This window comes from Chaetodon auriga, chromosome 12, assembly GCF_051107435.1.
Source record: "Chaetodon auriga isolate fChaAug3 chromosome 12, fChaAug3.hap1, whole genome shotgun sequence".
Taxonomy (NCBI): Eukaryota; Metazoa; Chordata; class Actinopteri; order Chaetodontiformes; family Chaetodontidae; genus Chaetodon; species Chaetodon auriga.
The window spans coordinates 21,043,329-21,064,980 of NC_135085.1; the positions used below are offsets into that span (position 1 = coordinate 21,043,329).

General features: G+C 40.8%; 2 protein-coding genes across 4 annotated transcripts in view; one reads left to right on the forward strand and one right to left on the reverse strand.

The window, feature by feature from the left end:
• The window catches only part of piezo2b (piezo-type mechanosensitive ion channel component 2b), a 78,449-nt gene extending 72,352 nt beyond the window's left edge, over positions 1-6,097 (reverse strand). For all 3 annotated transcript variants that reach the window (XM_076744540.1, XM_076744538.1, XM_076744537.1), the window contains exon 1: positions 5,963-6,097. In XM_076744540.1, the coding sequence (XP_076600655.1) occupies positions 5,963-6,026 (64 nt within the window). In that variant the 5' untranslated portion in view covers positions 6,027-6,097. The remainder of the gene's footprint in view (positions 1-5,962) is intronic.
• A 9,549-nt stretch (positions 6,098-15,646) lies between these two features.
• Positions 15,647-19,721, forward strand: LOC143328795 (cathepsin Z). Its single transcript, XM_076744118.1, has 6 exons — positions 15,647-15,806; positions 16,838-17,001; positions 17,324-17,503; positions 18,061-18,211; positions 19,156-19,321; positions 19,517-19,721. The coding sequence occupies exons 1-6, from the start codon at positions 15,679-15,681 to the stop codon at positions 19,628-19,630; spliced, it is 903 nt and encodes a 300-aa protein (XP_076600233.1). The 5' UTR covers positions 15,647-15,678; the 3' UTR covers positions 19,631-19,721.
• Positions 19,722-21,652: the final 1,931 nt, after the last annotated feature.

The window sequence follows — 21,652 nt, forward strand, 5'->3', positions numbered from 1 at the left end:
ATCAAGTTAAACACAAGTTAAAAAAAAAAAAAAAAAACTCTTTTCTTTCCTTTGACCTATGATTGGTTGATTAGCCAAATATTCTATTGGCAACTATTTTGATAATTGGCATTTTACAGAGGGAACACTTGACATATTAACCAAGAAAATAATGATCAGATTGATCGATGATGAAAATAAGCATTAGCTAACTCTACTTCACATTCAGTCAAGCTTGACTTCAAGAAATTGTTTCAGTATTTAGTATTTATTTTGTGTCACACATGACATTGGATTATGTAACTCCACACACTCACCTTTTCCCGAACACTCCTGCTACACACACACACACACACACACACACACACACACACACACACACACACACACAGACAGACATAAACACACCCCATCAAGGCACGTGAAGGAAGTCTTTTGAGCTCATGATGAAAGTTAAAATGCTTAAGTGCAAACATGACTTCCAAAAACCATCAATTGATGTATTGATCCTTAACGCTCCTCATTTCCCTGAGTGAGACTGACCATCTGCCCCGATCAGGGCTTTTACCAGTTAAACGGCTCACATCACCTGCTGACCGAACATCAATTAACGCATCCAAAATGAACCACACCGTGGCGAACACTTAGCCATTTCACCACTGGAGCCTGTGCATGAAGCACAGTTTGAGTTTTTTTTCCTGTGCTTTTTATATCTGTAAAATCAGCTCAAACACTATTTCACATAACATTTACAAGTCACAGGTTTTCAGGTTTTCCTTGAGTGTGCACAATTTATTCCCACCGTTCATTTCCCTTAGGTCAAGAGGAAGTACACCGTAACCCTGCACAAAATGTGGACACACAGTCTGACCTCCCAAATTTCTCTTTGCGGTTAAATCAACAAGCACACAGTTTATAACCTGGTCAGCTGCATGAGTTACCGTCTCAGTCGTAGAGATCGGCCCGTCTGGGCAGCTACTGGTCTTCAACTACTGAAAAATTACACTTAACTGCTGAAAATGGTGCTTTTATTTATCTTTGCACACTCAATGGACCTATTCATTGACATTTGACTTGGCTCTGGCTTCTCCCTTGCTGGAGCCCTACAGTAAGTGAACCTTCTTGTTTTCTCTGTGCTCAGATGCAGACCGATGAAAACCAACAAAAGTTAATAAATGTTATGGGGGCTCTGTAACCACCAACATCCGTAGATTATCTGTGCGATTAAGTTTCAAATATGCACAAACGCTTGACACGGCAGACAGTCCAGATACCGAAAGAACAACATAAAAAAAGCACTTTATCATTATTGGTCACTATTTTTGTTCGCTTCTCAAATTTTGAAACAAGCAGGTCCAGCTTAAGCCTCAGAGGCGAATGAGACAGAAATGACTCACAATCTTTAATTTTCGTTCTCACATTCAACACCATTTCTCTCCCTACCCACTAAATTTTATCTTCTTGTGGCATTAAATTAGATCTAACTTGCCTATTTTGCCCAAGTCGACAGTCTGGAGCCTGCTGTCCCCATTATGCATCTGCTCGGAATTACAAATCTAAAGAAGTCATTGTGCATCTACACTGTGAGGAGATACAGATAATCTATCTGTATCTGCATGGCTCTGCTCCCGCTGCTAGCTTGCAGACACTTGACCGCAGTCTTCCTGACCATTTGCCTTCATTGTATGACTCACCATCTGAGGATTTTTACAAAGGGAATGAAAATAAACTGCCGCTGTTTTCAGACTTCAGATTACTGCAAAAATCCCCATTCACATCTGAATCAGGCTTTTGTCTCTCCCAGTACAAGATACTATTACAGCCGCACAAAGCAGAAACACAAGAGAAGCAAACCAGCCTCAAATGTGAAATCAAGGCCAACTGACTTCAGAGTTTAAGCCCAAAAACATAAATGTCATGACAGAAGATAAGGTGGTGCGGTGCCTGGCCAGACCAAGCACCGGGAGATAACAGAGGAATTTAAATCCCTCTGAAGAAAATAATAAAGAGCATACCACATGAAGTGTTTACCACCCTGTGCAGAGGTTTATTGTTTTCACTGGAGCATGAAACTTGAAACTAAGTGGTTATCAGATCCAGAATGACACCCAGAATGTACGGTGTTCAATCCAAATACTGATTGTTATCATAAAAATGCTGCTTAATGGGTAAAAATAAGCCCTTTAGGTCACATAACACTTCTTATCGGAGCAGCTTGTGTCATTCAGGACACCAACTGAGGACTATTTTCATTATTGATCTAATGATTATGTGCTTGTCTAATTGTTTGGTCAATAAAATATCCTAAAATGTCTGATTGTTAGCTAGCTAACCATCACTGGCTTACTGGTTAGCTAATGACTGACTAGCTATCTATTAGCTAACAAACACTCATCTGGATAGATGCTAGCTCATAGCCACTTACTAGTTTAACAAAACTATGTAACGTTTGCTTTACAGCGACCACTGTGGCCACAAATGACAGAGTATAATGGTAAAAAAAAAAATGCTATAGCCACAGTAATAGCAGCACAACAAAAACACAAGTGGGGAACAGTCATTAAGTCAACTGAAATTTGCTAACATTAACTTTGCTAGCTAACATTAGCTAATATAAGCTACTAGTCATAATAGAACAAATGAGGCTGTTTTGGCAATTAAACTGTATTGAAATGTGGAAGTGGGGTTTTTTTGTTTATTAACTACATTTTTCATTTGTAAGAGGATGATTTTAGAAGTTAATATGAGCTAACTACATTTGACGTCAGTAGCTTCGATACATAGCTTGCTAGCTTGTTGCCTAGCTAACAAACATAGCCAGAGAGAAAGACTCTGCTAGATACAGGGATTCATTTTAATCTTTTAGACATGGCTTAGCGCCACATACTTGGGCCATTTGTGTCACAGTAACCTCAAATTTGGAAAGAGCTTTTCTTTATCAGACGTTTACTCACAGCTGAGTTTTCCACAGCTCTGCTCTTCATGCAGTATCTCTCTTCTTCTACCCTAAATCTAACGTTGCTGCTGAATGTGTTTCTGTTCACAGTCTTGCTTCTGAAGCAATGAAGCATTTTCTGATTCCTTTTTTGTCTAAAATTAAATGTGTATATTTGTAATATTGTGTGCCCAACATTTGACAGCATTTTTCTGATGATTTTATGTTAGACAGTGGTAGAAATTCTAATTAAAAAGCTTGTTTTTCTTTACACAACCTTTGTTTTTAACTAAACTAACTGCAGCAGAACTAAATGTCTACCACATTTTCAGACGTAACTGTTCTGTTTCTGCTTAATGTGGTTTTTGATTGAACATTTTTTCTTCCTATGCGTGCAGGTATTAGGCAATACAAGTACAATTTCAGTGGGTGAGAAGCATTATTTTTACACAGCCATCTCTCTTCTGGAGCCTCATGGTGCCAACTGCGTCTGCCTGCCTGCACCTCTGATTGTTTCAGTGTTGTGCTTTATTCTGCTGCAACCTGCCCGAATCAACACAGCTGATCTGCTGCACCGTCTGTACATGCACACCACAGGTTTGATATCAGATCAGACATTTGTTGCAAGTGCATGCTCATAATCATGTTCACACTCCAAACTCTGCCAGTAAACACATAAACAGCAGCCTGTTTGATCAGCCAAACTGTAGCTGTGTGCAACTGTGTGTGTGTGTGTGTGTGTGTGTGTGTGTGTGTGTGTGTGTGTGTGTGTGTGTGTGTGTGTGTGAGGCTGTGTACACATGGGCCCAGCAGTTCTGTGCTTTTCAATAGAGGTGCTGTCAGATGGCCAACAGGAAACAGAGAGTATGTAACGTCAGCAGACAAGTCTTTCAGGAGGACACGAGAAAAGCGACAGGGTGCAACACATATTACACCACTGAACACACACAAAAAGGGTAATGTAGGTGTTCGGAGTCAGATAACACGTGCTGTGCTGCAGTGTGTTTTCCTCTGTTCATTCAGCCCAGAGAGGCCGAAAAAAAATATTATCTTGTTCTATTTTGCCCCAAAAATCCAGCAAAAAGATGTAGACATTGTGGAAAACAAGAGAAAGAAAAGAAATGAAACCTAAAATGATCTTCCACAAGTGTTACAAATAATAAAGAATAGTGAGCTGATGGGTTGATGGTTATTGGTTTTCATTCAGTTTTAATTAAGATGAGATCTTTGACTGGCAAACAGAAATAACCGAGGAAAGTCAGACGCCGCTCAGGTGAGGCTGATGACAGAAATACCTTCTCTCATCCCTAACGCCGTCTGGTCCTGTATACCTTCTCCTCTTTCCACTTTACATTTCCTTCATCCTGTTACTGTGTACAGCTGCACTGAATGACAAGTGCTCATTTGCACTTTGAAAAAACATAAAATATTAAAGGTATGTTTACGATAAAAGGGAAGGCAATTCTTCTCTCCCTCACAACCGCATTATTAATTCATACTGTTAAAACGACTTTCCACGAATTAATGGAGACAATGCACGGCCTCACAATTGCTTTTGGAAATAAAGGGGGCGTCGGACTGTCAAGTGATGCATTATGGTGGTACTGAGTGGGTCTTATCTATATGAAGCACGCTGTTAGCTTTAAAAGTACCTCTGCCCCATAAGTCTCACGCAGACACCACAGTGGAACCACAGTGGTAGTTAGACGCTAATCATTTTCGCTTGTGGCCTACCACAGAATTAAAACACAAAGTAAACTGCCTTTAATAGAGTCTGCAGTGCATCCAAGGTGCGATCATACCTCGAGCTCCACAAAGCCTAAATCAGCATTTAAGTATGTGAAACTAGTCATATCTCAGCTCCAGAGATGAGACTTTTCCAGTCTGTTAAAAGCTGCTAAAAGTCCAAATAAGCTGCCAAGTTTGACTATGAGTCATCTTCTAAATCTGCATAGCAAAAGAGTGAATCAAACATTCACACAGCAACAATAACTTCGACTGTGTGGAGCACTTTTCTTAACAAAGTTACAAATGCTGTAAACAAACCAAAAAAACTTGACGGCTGACTAAAACTCAGAGGACTGTCCTACAACACAAGACGTGTAGCTCTGACACTGTCCAGGTAATATAAATGTTAATTAGCTGTATTGACACAACAGACATGTATTGAATGTCCAGTCAGCAGCTAAACAATCAATAACACTGATGATTCATTAAGAAGCAATAAGCAACACTCAGAAACCACAGAAGAAACCACAGAAATTAATTTCTAATGATACACATAACACAGTTTAACAGCACTCTATCAGTCAACCTGACAACGTAATGAATAGTTCCTGGTTTTATTCTGAGTGGAATAAATTAAAACAGCAAACTGGTTTCTGGTTTGACTATTTTAGCATTTCAAACATTGAAAACAGGAACATATGCTCTTCATATTTGTATGATTTGTAACATTTCTTGACACAAACTGAGATCTAAGATTGCTTTTAATGCAACCTGCTGTCGGCCTTTACTAAATCCAATAAAAGGTGACAGCCAGGTGAAGAGTGCTGGCACACAGCTGTTCTGGTTTGTAATTTTCTATATAATATCTGGTGTGTGACTCAGTGCAGGCTATTGCTTTTGTTTGGGCTCAGTTTTAAAGCGCAGAACTCAGCAGTGATGAGGACTGAACTGTGACCTCCAGCATCATGAGGTCAATCACATAATGATCACAAAAATCCACTACATTTTGACACAATCCTAAATTTGATTTCTGCTCATAAGAGTCTGCTTAGTCGCATACTTCAAGCTTGTACCTCAGATTTTGAATTAATGTCACAGTGTAAAAAGTTGGTAATTTTGCCAAATAAAAACAGACTGTCACAATGTTCAATATAAGCTACAGCCTTCCTCAAACACTATATTTAAGTAACGAACTGATTTATGGGATAATATTAATTAAACTGTTAGTTAAGTTGAACAGTCACAAACCCCACCTGGCGCATATTGAAGTATAAACCAATTGCAATGCGTAAAAAGTGGGGAATAAAGAAAAAAACTCACCAGCTGCGAGACACAGAGGCAGCAGTAACCTGAAGACCAGCCCGCACACCACCTCAGAGGCCATGGCTCCGGCTAGCCCGTGTTGAATCCAGGTACAAGTAGCTGATGGCTGTCTCTCTAAGGCTTCTCTTGCATCCCAAACTCCTGCGCTCTGTCAAATCCCAGCTGACATCAAACTGGTGCGCTCCTCCAAACGGCCACATCAGCTCTCCCTGATGACACCTGGTCTCCGGCGGATATTCCACAGTGAAAGATTGCGCACATACCAAGGTTCACCACAGCAGGCATGTCACCGGTAAGTAATGTCACCATGAGAGTTTAGTTGCTCAGACGCATAAAAGTCATGTTGACGCTGCACGAGCTGAGTAACGGACTCAGGTGCGCAAACAGCTGCGCTGGCACAGCGCGTCAAAATGCCGGAGAAAGGAGCCAACAAGTCTTCAAGTTCAATTAAACTCTTTCTTTTTACTTCAAAGCCACATTAAAGAGAAACGTTGAAAATATTAGCAGGTTTGATTTCACTTCTTCCCTGTGAAGCTTGATAGGAGCACTCAGCATAACCGGATAATTTACCCTTCCCCTTGGTGAAATTTGACTTTCTGACTTCTGGTGTGGATTGCGTTCGCCAACAGGAGGCTGCAGGAGGAGCCTGTGATTGGCACATGACGCAGCCAATCAGAGGCTTTTCTCTAGCAACCGGTCCAGCCCCCTGCGATAATTGGAAGCAAGAGGCGGGACGCGGAGATGGATGCTAATAGCACAAGTAATAAAAGATAACGTGTCCCAAACCCCAGGTGTTGTTTGACTTCACACGTGTATATTCTCGTTTTTTAGAATTTAGTCTGCATCTGTAAGTCAGTAGACATTAAATAAGCAGGACTTCATAAATGTCATGAGACTTTCACTGATCTCTGCATCTCCTCAGGTCTGCTGTCCAGCTGTTCATAAGAGAGAAACAGCGACGCCTACTGGTTTGAAACCAGCCTGCACAAAGCGGCACATCCACGTCAATCTAATCCCTGTTACCACAAAACAGGCCTGACAGATTTCGACTTGCAGGCAGGGAAAATTATTTTTACCAAAATGTTTTCATTCTTGGAATAATTAAGAACATTGTGGCTAAAACATCTTCTCTGATTACATTCAATCCAGTTGTATGCGCAGTAAACAGACATGTGTTGTGACTCAAACCTCAACCTCAAAGTGCTCAGATCTGTTTAGGAGTTTCCATGTCCCCTCAACGTACTGGGGACATATAAGATGATGTGCATCATTGTGGTGTGTTGTAAGTGGATACCGTGCTGAGCTGTGACTGCTGCTGAAGTGTCCTTGAGCAAGAAAGAAACTGAATCCCCTTTAGCTGCAAGGCTCCTGCAATGCCCCAGAGACTGACGTCCGAACCTGCTTCTGAAGACAGGAAGCAAGCAGGCGAAGAAGGTGACCAGAGGGGTTAATGATGTTGTAATGTTTCTGAATGATAATGATAGAAATATTAATATATATAATGTCTTTGGTCAACAACTGTGGGATGGATTGACATCTTTGTGCACAGTCATGGTTCCCTGATGATGAATTCAACTGATTTTGGATCACCAAATGTCTTGAAATGTATTTGTTGATTGACTGATTATTGTGGATTGCCTGTGAAGTTTGGTGCAGACATTCATGGTTCCCGGAGGATGAATCCAAGGTTCACAATTGTGGTTTTAGGTGGAATAACTAGCACGCTGAAGTAAGAACACCTGTAAGCATCAGGTTAGGATCCTCATTGTGATCATGTTAGCATGTTAGCATTTAGCTCACAGCACTGCTGTGTTTAAGTACAGGCTCACAAATGTCTGTAGTTTTTTTTTGCAGGCTTTTGATACTTGCGTGGAAATAACTTCTTTCATCATGTTTCTCCTCTCATTTTTTTTGATTTGAGTCATTAATGAGTCATTGAATTTTAAAGCTCCACTGTATTCTAAGAACGTGTGTTGACCCACATAACATTTACTTGTGCCTTATTTTAAAATAATGGAAAGGAGTCAAGTCAAAGTCAGTGAGTCTGAGTATATTTTTTCTTCATTTCTAAAGTCCATTGTCATTGAGGATCTTCATTAGCAAAACAGATACGTTTTATGCTTATTCGTGTCTATTGCTACACGTTAATCCTCCCACTTGGTCTGATTTAAAGCTGAATTTATGTTTTTGATAGTCCTTTTTGTTGTATCATTAACCTCTAACCTCTAAATATATACAAAAAATAATATAGTGAAGGGAATATATAAAAGTTGAAATTACTGTAACTGGTTTTCCCCTCATTTCCCAGATATCAGAAACACTTTAAATCTCCACTTAAGGTTATTTATCAATGCTATTAAAAGAAACTGCTTGGAACAACAAGCCGAGGAGCGCTGACCTCATGTTGAGTATAAGATAAAGAGGAGCGGCCAAGTTTGAACTGCAGCATTAACATGTGATTAGAACCAATCAATCATGCCTGCTTCGATATATTTAATGACCATATTGACAAGAGAATGATCCATGCTGTTGTTTTCCCTGAAGTGCATTAGGCAGGAGGATGGCAAGGTATGGTGGGAGACGTCAGGACCGAGTCAACCTCCACGTTTAAAACACAGGGCACTTAAAGCGGCAAAGGTCCTCCTTGTGATGTGTTGAATCATCATTTGGCCTAATCACCAAAATGGATTCAGTTTATGAAAATAAGAAAAATAAACAGCTAAATGCTGCTGAGGGAAAAGCTGACTGTGGGAGCTCATCAGCATGCTAGCTGCCAACCTCTGCCCTCAAGCGTCACTTTTCCCTGGAACTACAGACTGGAGAGTCTGCTGCAGCAATCATGTGGGAGCAGCCAGAGAGTCACCCATGAGGCCCCGAACTGCAGCCAGCCATAATCAATAACCAACCTCAAAACATGTCAGCCCTCGATTTGTTTCTGCCGTTTGAAGTCCGGACCCGCTGATCTAATCCCTCAGATGGATGTGAATCTTAAGTAACATTTGTCTTTGATCCATTATTCATCCGATTCCTGAGAGGGAGTTATTGATAAGCTCCAGCACCAAATGGACACAGTTTTACACAATAGACAGTGAAGGTTCAGGTCAGTTGATCCTGACTGACCTGACTCACATTAACGCTTGCTCTTTTGAGGCCTGTGTTGAAAATTGCATGTCATTTCTAATAGCTTAACGGTAGTGACTGTGAGTCTCAAACAAGCTATGTGGGATGGTTTCAGCAAGCAGGAAAGGAAAGAGCGCTTTTTAGCTGAAATCATGCTGAAACAACAGTCTGTAGTCACAACAGCAGCTGTGTGAAGCTGTTTTTATGACCTTAGATTCTTAATGTCATGTAAGATGTTCACCACATTCACCATCTTAGTTTAATGTGTTAGCATGCTAATATTCAACAACTAGCATGCATTAGCATTATTTTGGCAGGTATTTGCTCATAAACCAAAGAACTGAACACATGTTGACCGAAGTGATCATAAGTCAACATGATGGAGACACAACGTACCAAATCCATCCAATGACTGTCAAGGCATTTCACTCAAAACTATAAATTAACCTCATGGTGGTGCTGGAGGAAAACTCTTCAGGTTTCATCCTCTGGCAACCATGAATGTCTGTTCAAAATTTCATGTTAATCCCTCCAATAGCTGTTGAAATATACCAGCCTGAACCAAAGTGGTTGACCAGCCAACCTTGCCAACCAGAGCCCTGCTGCTAGCATGGCTAAAAAATTCATTGACAAAAGGCCAAAACTCATGCTGATTGGGGTGTGAATGTATAAACTTTCATGCAGAGATTTACAAAGATAAAATGCGGCAGCAATATGCTAATCTCAAGGACGTGTTAAAATGGCAGTCCAGTTGTTACTTCATGCTTTATTTTGTGCTCTTTAGATCTCTCAGTAATAGTATTAAAAACGAAGCCTCGGCAGACATAAACTGTGTGTCCAAAGGTATGGGGATGTTCCTGTCCAGGTAGATTTGGCTGGTCTGTGGCAGTTTTTCATAGTTTGGGCTCTCAGTTTCAAAAGAGATATATCTTAATACTGCAGCATACAATGATATCTTAGACAACAGTGTGCTTCCATCTCTGTGGCTTAAGGAAGCCTCTTTCCTGTTTCAACTTGGCAGTGCCCCCATGCACAAAGTCAGGTCCATAAGGGAAGGATTTTACCAGTTTGGTGTGGAAGAAGAAGAGTGGTCTGCACAGAGCCCTGAACTCCAACAGCTTTGGGATGAACCTGAATGCTGACTGAGAAGAACCAGGTCTTATTGGCCGACATCGGTATTCGAGCTCGCTAACACCCTTGTGGCCAAATGGGAACACATACCTGCAGCCAGGTGTAAATCCTAAAACTAGAGTAGTATACTGATACCCTCAACTCAAGGTCAACTTACTTGCTTTTTGTGGAGCTTTTAACTATATCACACTGTCCTCAACAGCAGATTTTTGTTCTCCAGACATGGCCTGATAGCACAGAAACCCTGGCAGCCTAAAATATTTCTGTGAATTTTATAAAAATCTTCCTAATTGCTGAATTTCACTGGAGATCCTGCGCTGCCAGTCTGCAGCAGCTTTTGCCAAGAAGAAAACAGAAGTGCAAATGAGATTAACGTCCTTATTGCGTCAATATTGATCCGTGAGTGAAATCCAAACTGTGTGTGTGTTCAATATTTACATGGATGCACTTTCCATGCACTCTAAAGGTTCGACTGCTTAAGTGGGCTTTTTAGTGTCTTTCTGTGGCGGCTGTGGGCAGATCGTCTCTTTCGGAATTTAAAGAGATTTTCTAAACCTTGTAACTCCAGTTTTGGTGATGTTTGTGTTTTAACTTCACGCACGTGAATAAACCTCCTGTTGGTTTATTCTGTGATCTTTGTGCAATAAAGAAGTGTATTAGTTAAACATACAAATGCATGGGAATCAGCCTGCAAACCAAGCAGTTTTTATATATAGCTTAAAAATTGGACATTATTATTATTATTAGTAGTAGTAGTAGTAGCAGTAGTAGTAGTAGTAGTTTGTTAAATTATGCATTTTTTCCCATCCATTATATGACGAGACTATGAGGCTACAGCCATGCAACTCTGTGAGGCTGCACTTATGCACAATGGTACATGCTAACATCACTGAATGCTATCAGCTAAATGTTAGCTAACATCAGCATGCTAACATACTAGCATGCTCAGCATCATAATTCCAATGTTTACCATGTTTAGCGTGCATTTTCTAATTAGCTCTAAATACAGACTTAGGCTGACGGTAATGTCGTTAGTTTTAAAGGTATTTAATCATAAAGCATTGAACAAGTTGAAATTTTGACCCGTTGACAGCGAGAAGTCAGTCGCCCAGAGAGATTAATCAATCCTGAGGGGAGCATGAATGTCTGCTCCAAATGTCAGGACAATCCATCCAATAGTTGTTAAAATGTTTCATGTAAAACCACAAATGTCAGTCTCACAGTGGTGGTAGAGGACATACCAGAGGATCACCCAAATCAGTGCGATTCAACATCTGGAGACGATGAACGTGTGTACAAAAGCAGATGCAGATGTTGTGATATGAGAAAACTTTCACCTGCAGCTGGCACCAGTCAAAAAGCCAGGGGTTCACCAAAGTTAGTTGGATTCATCCTCTGGAAACCATGAATGTTTGTAGGGAATATTAATGGCTGCTCGTCCAGTAGTTATTGAGATATTTGAGTCCGGACTGACTGACAGACGTTGCCTTCTATAGATGCAGGCTGGCAGCGCAGAGCAGCCTCTGCATCACTTACAGATGTGATGCTTGACCTTTGGAAAGGAAAGACAAATGGACAGCTAAAGTGATTTAACTGCACACACTGCGTGATTGTCTTGTCATCTGATTGGATTTAAGAGACCAGCTTTAAAAGCTATTTTACTTTTCAGATTGAAGAAGGATAATAGCTTTCAGTGACTGATGATTGAAGGTATGTTTAGTGGTGTCATCAAAGCTTGGATATCGCCTCAGCATTAGCAGGCAGGAAGCTGCTCATGTTAATGCATATATCCAGGATGTCATAAAGACCTGATATAAAGATAGATGTCTTGTATTACCTCTGAGTTGTTTGTAACATCACAGTACATCCTGAAAGATTTAAGACTCTAAGACTGAAGGGCGGCCTCGTGCTATAGGACCATGTACTACTGAGGGCTGTTTGTGCATCTGAAGAAGTCTAAAAGCTGGAAGAGTTCAGCTTTTAACGCAGCAACAGTGATCTAAGAGGTCAAAGGTCATCGGGACCTCATTCCTCTGGTCCTGCCGCAGACAGCAGCCTCTGTGTTTCATAACACAATGGACTTCTTATGAGTGACTACACGAGGAGGAGAGTTATCTGTGATTTGAATAGATTTTAATTATAAGATGAAGAAATTAATGACTTTTCAGCTGGGAATTCTATCCATTTTCTCTGTTTTTATTTCAATCTTTTCCACCGAGCAGCGAGGGTCAGGTTTGTTTGGTGAAACTGTAAATGCAGACTGATAAATTATTTGAGGTTAACGACTCCTTCTGGGAACAACCTCCCCGTCCTCACTGTCACATACATCATAATTTTCAGACGTTCAGAATCATGATTCAGTTCTTGCTTTGTGATGAAGTGCTGTTTATATTTTCTTGGCACTCACTTTACTTCAGCCTCTCTGAACGACCTGTGCTGCACCCAGCGATCTGCTGCATTTCTCAGAATAACCTTCAGCATCCAAATATATTGTTAAAGTGATGGTATGCTAGGAGCGAATGGGTAATTCCTTTAGTTAGAGAGAAAATTCTTAATCTCACATAGAGGTCCTGCCTTTCATGTGTCTTAAAGTACCAAAAGTAATTGTACTCACTATGAGAATGGCCCCTTTCTAAAGGGTGCATATTAGATTTATTACATCACATATTATAATCCTCATGTACTGTACCTTTTTAAGTTTCAGGTTGCTGGAAGATTTTCTGGTACCAAACTCCATTATTGCTGAATCAGACATATGTTAGAATTCAGCAAGAAAGCGTGAGGATATTTTGGCAGTAGTGGAGAAAGTATTCAGATCCTGAGGTAAAAGTACTAACATCACACTGCAAAAATACTCTGTTACAAGTAAAAACACTGAAGTATAATTGGGAAAATGTCTGAAAAGTAAAGCTTCTCATGGCCCCTTCTGTTCTGTGGAATTAAGTTCTGGAAAGCAAAAGCAGAGCTCAGACAGGGCGAGCTTGCAATAGTTCAATGTTTTATTGAAAAGATGGTGAGAGGAGGATTTGGAGAGCTGATCTGCAGTTCATGGTGAAGCGGGGCAGACGGAGAGAACTGGCAGGCTGGCAGCACCCTGGGCGAGGCGGCAGAGATCAGAGAAGGATATGAACCTGAAGCACAGGCAAACACAAAATCAGGCAGAGTTCAGGAAAACAAAAGGAAAACACTGACAAAAGTTGGCCGCAGTGTCGAGAACATGTTGGCAAACTGAACAAATCGAGCCAAGACCGGAGTGCAGAGCTGGGGTGTGTGTGTGTGTGTGTGTGTGTGTGTGTGTGTGTGTGTGTGTGTGTGTGTGTGTGAGTGTGTGCTGCAGGTGTGCAGGTTGATTAGCAGGAGGAAGCAGGTGATTGACAGCTGAGGGAACAGAGAGCCACGCCCAGACAAACACACACGCAGAAAAAAACAGAAACCAACAAGACACACACACACAGAGCTAATTTTGAGCTATTTTACTTAAGACTGCAGCTAATGATCGTCTTCATTATGGGTTCATCTGCTTTTTGTTTTGTAAATGAAGAATTTTTGCATGAAAAGTGAATTTTGATAATGATTAATAAAATAGCTGCCAATCAATTTTCCGTCTGTACTGTTGGATATTTTAATAGAAAAACCATCATTTTTTATAAGCCCTTCATATGTTTTGTGTGCAAAATCTTGATTTGCAAACTAACTAACGCTGTTAAATAATTATAGGGAATTGAGGTTGTATAATGTAGCATGAAAAGATAATACTCAGGTTAAGTACAACAATGTGTAATTTGTACTTAAATGAAGTACTTGAATACATGTACTTAGTTCCATTTGCTCTCCTTTTTTGAGTTGAACATCTCTGAAAACACAAGAGTGAAACCATGCTGTCATTTTGATCTGTTGGTTGTTTTTATATAATTGCCTTCACACCAGTCCAACCCAGCAGAATGCATCTAACGCGCTTTCAGAGTCCATCTTCTTCAGTTCACACTGACATCAGCCCGTGAGCGCGAACCTTTTACCACTGAACGACTTTGACATGAGCTGCTCGGCATCATCATCAGGAGAAAGACCGCAATGCGAAGATGGATCACACAACAAATAACAGCTGGTGAGTGATTTATCTCGTGTTCCTGAGGGTTCATCAAGTGCCTAATGCACATCTAATCTGATTCTAGTTTTAATCATTAAAAGCACAAACAACAGCGCTTCCCTCTCACAAAACCTGATTGAAGTTGAGCCTCATCCTGAATATAGTAACCTTGTTAAGTGCTGCATATGACCCATGAAAAGCACAACCGATCATCAGGCCCTGCATTAGGTGTAATGCAATTGTACCTGAGAACTGAGTATGTTATTTAAAAGTTTTCTGCTGAACCTGCAAAATCTACACTGCTCCAACACCCATTTTAATTTGGAGGACATTCATTTATTGATCAGTGTGGTGAACAGCAAAAAAGAGTCATCACAGGCACCACAAGAGTAGAAAACATAATAAAGTACTTAAGACAAATGAAAACTGTTTCAAGCTATGAAGAAAGGTTACTCACAGTAATGTGGTGAAACATGGAGTTCATGTTTAGAGTGCAAAAAAATACTGAAGTCCAGAAAGATGTGTGAATGAATGTAATGCTGTTACTTGTATACAAATTTAAGTACGATGAAAAGAGCATTTGTCCCTTTCGATTTTCTAGAAATGTTTTTCAGAGACATTGACAGTGAGTCTTGTTTTAATGTGGTGCTCAGCGGTGGGAAGTACATTTACTGAAGTATTTTAATACAATTTTGATGTACTTGTACGTCACATGCTACTTTAAACTTCAACTGTACTTCATCTCTCAGGCAAATATTGTTCCTTTTACTCCATTACATTTATTTGACAACTTGTTCCCTTGCAGATTCAAAGTAATAATACAAAAATATTAGGAAATAATAGATTATAGTGTATTATTAGGGTTAATGGTGAGACTAAACTGATCCCTTGGTGAAACTGGAGAACTAGGAGGTAGTATGTATGTATGTATGTATGTATGTATGTATTGAAAATAAGCCCCATCCAGTCTGTACACATTATTGCATCAGTAATTATAATTCAGTAAAATAATGTAGATTTTTCTGAGTGCATGAGTACTTTTACTTTTTGGACTTTATGTATGTTATGATGCTGATAGTTATTTATACTTAAGTAAAGTATCTGACTACTTCCTCCACTATAGCAGTGTTTTATACTGCTCCATAAAGAAACCCACTGCCCTCTCACTTTGTGATAGACTTCACATATATTTGCAGTTCTAGCCTTCTTTCAGAAAAGCTTATTCATGGATTATAAAGGGATTTTAAGACGTGTTGAACGTTACGTCACAGTCTTAAACTGCCTATGTGACAGTCTTCAGGGGAGGCTGTAGTGGTGGCGGGGGCCGACAGGGGGCGCTCTACGCGTGCGCGTCAGATGAGGGAGCGGAGCCAACATGGCGTCTGCAGTTACTCTGCCGCTGCTGTTTTGTTTAGCGTCGTTTTCAATTCAAATTAGCTCCCCCAGACTTTTATCTGAGCCTTGTTACAAACCCATCAGAGACGACAGACCAGAGGCTGTCAAGTAAGTGACGAGGAAATGTCCGTTTTCCGCTGACAGCGACACAGTTGAATGATTTTGACTAGTTTAGCTGAAGTAATGTTACTCAGATTTGGAGATCCGACGTTACACTCTTAACATCTGTTTAAGTTCACTTTGGATATTTAACCGTCAGCTGTGTTTCTGACAACATATTTACAAGCACACAAGACCCGTTTCTATATTGCTTAAGTATTTCCAAAGCGTATATAGTACTCAGTAGTGAGTAGTAATAGAGTATAGTTAATAGTAACTCACCGTGTGTAGTGAAATAACGTTAGCAGGTAACATTAGCTTAGGTCAGTTATAACTCCTTAATTAACCTCCGTGTTTCTCTGTTCATTCATTTGGGTTTGTTTTCTCTACTTTGCCACGTTTACTGTATTGCTCTTCATTTATTTTGTAGTATTCGGTGTTATTTTATATATGACGTATTCAAGTTTCCCTAGTGGATTGAACTAAAATCCTAATGGGACTTCATGTTACCTGTTCAGGTGTAGATTTTACATGTGTTATGAAGGTGCAGTGAAATGTGAAAAGTCATAATTTCACATAACTTGTGCTCAAAAGGACATCAGGACATGATGAAAATGTCAGTAGGAGTATCATAGATCTTTTTATAGGATTTATTGATTCATGGAGGCTCAAATTTGAGCATTTTTTCATGCCTTTCCTTCATGGAGACTAATTATTATTAATGTAAAAAGACCAATTCAACTGCTCAAATGTCCTTTAGATCATCTCTGACTGATTACCTGCATTTTGACAATTAAGGGTATTCAAGACAAATTAATTAGATTGAATGTACTTAATGTTTTTTGTTTTTTTTTTTCAAACTGAAATGTGACTATTTGGCGATATTATGTGTTTCAGTGTAATATCACAGATGCGCTGTGTGTTCTGTGTTTACTACAAGATTACTATGGTTTTTCCTTCAGATGGCTGACTGTTCTGATTTGTCCTGATAACGTTCACCGTCACAGCTACATATGAGGCTCATCCTTTTCTTATTTTAGGACGCAGGCTCGCCCACATGAGTACACAAAGGCGGCGGACCTTCCTCCGTCCTGGGACTGGAGGAACATCAAGGGGAAGAATTACGTGAGCGTCACACGGAACCAGCACATCCCCCAGTACTGTGGCTCCTGCTGGGCGATGGGAGCCACCAGTGCACTAGCTGGTAACCATGGCAACGGAGGGAGGGATGGAGGAAACGAGATAAGAACAGAGGGATGGATAGAAGATGGGATTGATGTAAAACGTTATATATATAGTGTGTATATTATTACAGGCGTTGAAAATATTTGCAGTGTATGATACAGATTTTATGATGTGCAGTTTTTGTTGAACACACAGTATCTCATAAGTGTGGCAGCAGCGGCAGAGCAAACATGGAGAGCAGCACTCACTCTGCAGGCTGGCAGGAGTTCGACTGTCAGCCCCTGAGGAGATTTTACCATTTCAACATGCTAATATTTGTTATTGTTATTCTGTCCTCCAAGACCGAATCAACATCAAGCGTGGAGGAGCGTGGCCGTCGGCCTACCTGTCAGTCCAGAACGTGATAGACTGTGGGGGGGCGGGCTCTTGTTTTGGAGGAGATGACCTGGGAGTGTACGCCTACGCACACAAGAGAGGCATTCCTGATGAGACCTGCAACAATTACCAAGCCAAAAACCAAAGTAAAAAAATAGACTGCCCACTGTTAAATTTACACTATTTGACCAAAAGTGTGTGACAGCCCATAGTTCCAATGAAGCGAATCTGAATTCTGCAGCATTTCATGATATTTTAGACCAAAGTGTGCTTCCATCTTGGTGCCAGCAGTTTGCGGTTGGCCCTTTCCTGTGGTGTCACCGTGCACTCAGCCAGGTCCACGGCCTGCACAGAACCCCGACCTTTGGGATGAACTGGAGCGCCGACTGCGTGGCCGACCTCACTAATGCTCTCGAGGCTAAATGGGAGCAAATCACTGCAGACAGGTTCCAAATCATGCGGCAAGTCTTCCCAGAAGAGCGCAGCTGCATATTAATACCCACGAGTTTAGAATGAGATGTTCAGCAGTCACATGAGGGTGTAATGGTTGGGCGTCCACATATTTTTGGCCATATAGTGTATACTGGTTTTAAATCACCAGCGTGCTGCTTTAACTTCATGGAAATTGCATGGAATGAAAGAGTGAAATGAGTTTAGCGCTGTGCTGTAAATCCCTGTAAGTGATCGTCTCCATTTGTTTCAGAGTGTGAGCAGTTTAACCAGTGCGGCACGTGCTCCTTCTTCGAGTCGTGTGCTGTTGTGAAGAACTACACTGTGTGGAAAGTGGGCGACTATGGAAGAGTTTCTGGAAGAGACGAGATGAAAGCTGAAATTTACACCAACGGGCCCATCAGGTAGAGTAAGTCATCTCTCCAGTCATTCGTTATCATCCATCCACCTACACCCTCCGTGTGAAGGCAGAGATTCAGCCTAAACTTTTCACAGAGCGCTTCTTAATCACAGTGAAGTTTTTATTGGTGGATACATATTTAATCATTTTGAGAAGCTTGACAGCACTAAGCGCAATTTCATTCCAGATCAATCTTAAAATACAGTAAATTGTGTGAGTTTAAAGCTTTAAAGTATCATTTCTTACACGTAGACTTCTATTTTTTATCTGTATCACTGAACTATTTACTGATTTTCTTTTCCTTTCTGTCCATTTGTGCTTTAATATCCTACATTAGCTGCTATTCTTTAAGCAAAATTCTGACTTTAACAGCTTTATATTGTCTTTAAATGAATTCCATGCAGTATTAATAAGGTCGTCAATGTGCTTTTCTAATACTTGCAGATGTGTTTCAAAAACTTTTTCATCAGTCGGCGTTTGAAATGTATTGGCTTAAGTAAGAGTTAATGAGAATTTCAAAAGCAGTAGCTGTAAATCACCTTTGTAGATGTGTGAAAAATGCAAAAAAAATACATATATAAAAGCTGGATGAGAAGTTTGGGAGAAGAAGAAAATGTCTCGTCCAGTGAGAGAATTTGGTACATATATCGTATTAATGGCGAAGTTACACAAAGGAAAGCTGCTTTTGTGAGCATCTGAGTGCAGATTCAGAGCAGAAAACTGTGAAACTTAGCACTCAAAGTTCCCACACTGCGTGAGACACATTTAAGCTGCAAGTACGACGCCTGGCCCTGCTTTTACAGCTGAAAGCACAGCCTACAACAACAAAAAAATCTTATTTGAGCCTGAATAAATGCTCTTTCTATGATTCCTTGTCACCTTTTAGTGATCAAAATAATGTGAAAAGATGTGTTTGATGGACTTCAGAAACTCTTCATTCTCTCTCAGCTGTGCCCTGATGGCCACCGACGGCCTGGAGGAATACTCTGGAGGGATCTTCTCAGAGTTTCACCCGCTCTCTTTGCCGAATCACATCATATCTGTGGCCGGTTGGGGCGTGGCGGAGGACGGGATCGAGTACTGGATCGTCAGGAACTCCTGGGGAGAGTTTTGGGTCGGTCTCTCTGCACCACACCCGCCTGCTCTCAGTCCGACACAAATAGCTCCGGAGCTAAAATCTACACACTTCGCTTCTTTGCAATTCAAATTTAAGTAAAAACGTTTCAGGGAAGGACAGAAGACGTTTCACTGATGTTGGGATTCAGAATAAATAACAGATCCTTTTTTTTTTTTGTTTGCTTGTTTTCAGGGAGAACATGGCTGGGCCAGAATAGTCACCAGTGCCTACAAAGGAGGAAAAGGCAACTGGTTCAACCTGGGCATTGAGAAACACTGTGCATATGGAGACCCGATTGTAACATAGATGCCTGATTAAAGTGATTTTGTCGTTTTTTTTGTAAATAACTGTTCATCATTTCGATAAGTTGGAAAATTAAAGGAAAAGTTCAACATTTAAGAGCTTTGTTTGTTTGTTTTCTGTCTGAGAGCCTGTAACTTCCTGGACTCTCACAAACTCACTGAAAACCACAACACGTCACTTCGCAGGCTAGCTGTTTCCCCCTGGTTTCAGTCTTTATGCTAAGCTAAGCTAAGCTAACCAGCTGCTGGCTTCGGCTACACTTTTCCTGTGCAGACGTGAGAGTGGCATCGATCCTCTCGTCTGACTCTCGGCAAGAACGCAAAGAAGCTTCATGTCTGAAGTTTTTAAGTATTCCTTCAAATTAAAGGAGGAAAGATTAGCTGCATTTTTGTAATTAACGCGTTATTTTTTGTAATTCAGAGAGATTTTACAAGCTTAGCCACATTCTGACAATGAATTTAAGTAAATATTCGAACACAGAATCAGTAACTTATTTCTTATCAGGCCCGGAAATGCAATCTGGACAGATAACCTGCTCCTGAATTCAATTTTAGGCTCGAAATAAGTCTCAGGAGAAGAAAGAAAGAAAAAGAAAAAAAAACACCATCTGCAAAAACTGCAGGTTGTTCACTTCAGATCCATTATCGCACATTTCTAATGAAACTATTTATTCCTTCAAACGCCAGGCGAGCTGAGTCACTCATTTAAACTCACCTGTGGTGAAACAGCGTCGGCAGGGCTCAGGAAAGGGGAGCTGAGAGCTACATCTTTATTCTCACACCCTGCGTAACATCTGCACTGCATAACAACAGCCTCTAATGAGAGTCTGAAGGCTGACCAGTCAGACTGATTTATCATGAATCAAACCTGGTCGGACGCAGCATCACAGACACAAACTGTTACCACCCCCCTTTAACATAAGCAGGGTGTCGTTTTTTCTCGGCACGCGGAGCCGACTCACATGGAAACGTCTTCTTTGTCACCTTCATTCATCACGTTAATGACGGCATGAATCAGCGCTTCCTGCAGATCCGAAGAAAAGAGCATTAAGGACAGCAAGGTCACAAATAAAAACTGCAGGCTGATGGGTATTTTTTATTATTCTTAGACTCTTTAGACTTTTTAATGATATTGCTTTCAAGTTTTATTTCTCAACCTGGAGATTTAAACGCTGTTTCAAAGTTTTCGACACAATGTCAGGTAGAACATTTTGGTGGGGAAAAGCTTCTGCTGGAGATCCTGTGAAACAGAGCTCCATTATAGTCCAAAAACTATCAAAAATCATCACTTAATGACGTGTTCCTCATTAACTGGTTTGTTTTCAGTCACTTCCACGTACACTCTCCTGCTGTTGCTGCTGTAAATACTCACTGGAGCACCAAATATGTATTAATCCGCAGCTGAAAATAGTCCCCAACGAATGCATTTTTTAGTCCTCTTTGAGCCACATTTGCTGAGAATCACAGCCTGCGGGTGTTGAAGGAAATTTTTTAGCCTCTTTTGAAAATGAACGACCCTTTTTTCGTCTTAATTAGGAACCAATGGGCTCGAGGCGAGACGCCGCTAAAGACCCCGCTGCGTTAATCAATACCGATTCAAAGGTGAAGGCCTGCGGTCCGGCCTCCGCTGAAGCTGCATTGAGAACATAATTTACATTCTTTGTAAGAACGGACAGTGAATAGCCTGTTTGCTCTCTCGGTCTTTGAGTCTTTCACAAACCCTCCCAAAAAAAGTTTGAAAAGCAGAAAATGTCATTAAAAAGGAATCCTTGTGTTACATTGAATGGCTGCTTAATGAATGCGTCAGAGATCTGTGACGCTTTCAACACATTTTGCTGCTGCAGGGACTCAGTTTGATGAGCTGTCCCAGGATCTGCTGTTCACAGTCAGCCCGTAGCCCAGGTACCTCTCGCTTCACCCTGCAGGACTTCGCCGCCGCTGCTGTCAGGGAACTCAAAGCTCGTTCCTTGCTGAACGGATCACATGCTGGAGTTATGCCTCAGGCCCGGAACTGTGCAGCCCCACT

What these genes read in the sequence shown, in the direction of transcription:
- LOC143328795 (XM_076744118.1), top strand. Translation starts at nt 15,679, where the DNA reads ATGGCGTCTGCAGTTACTCTGCCGCTGCTGTTTTGTTTAGCGTCGTTT. An exon ending in AGCCACCAGTGCACTAGCTG is followed by an intron (nt 17,002 to 17,323) that starts GTAACCATGGCA and finishes CTGTCCTCCAAG; the next exon opens with ACCGAATCAACATCAAGCGT. An exon ending in TTACCAAGCCAAAAACCAAA is followed by an intron (nt 17,504 to 18,060) that starts GTAAAAAAATAG and finishes CATTTGTTTCAG; the next exon opens with AGTGTGAGCAGTTTAACCAG.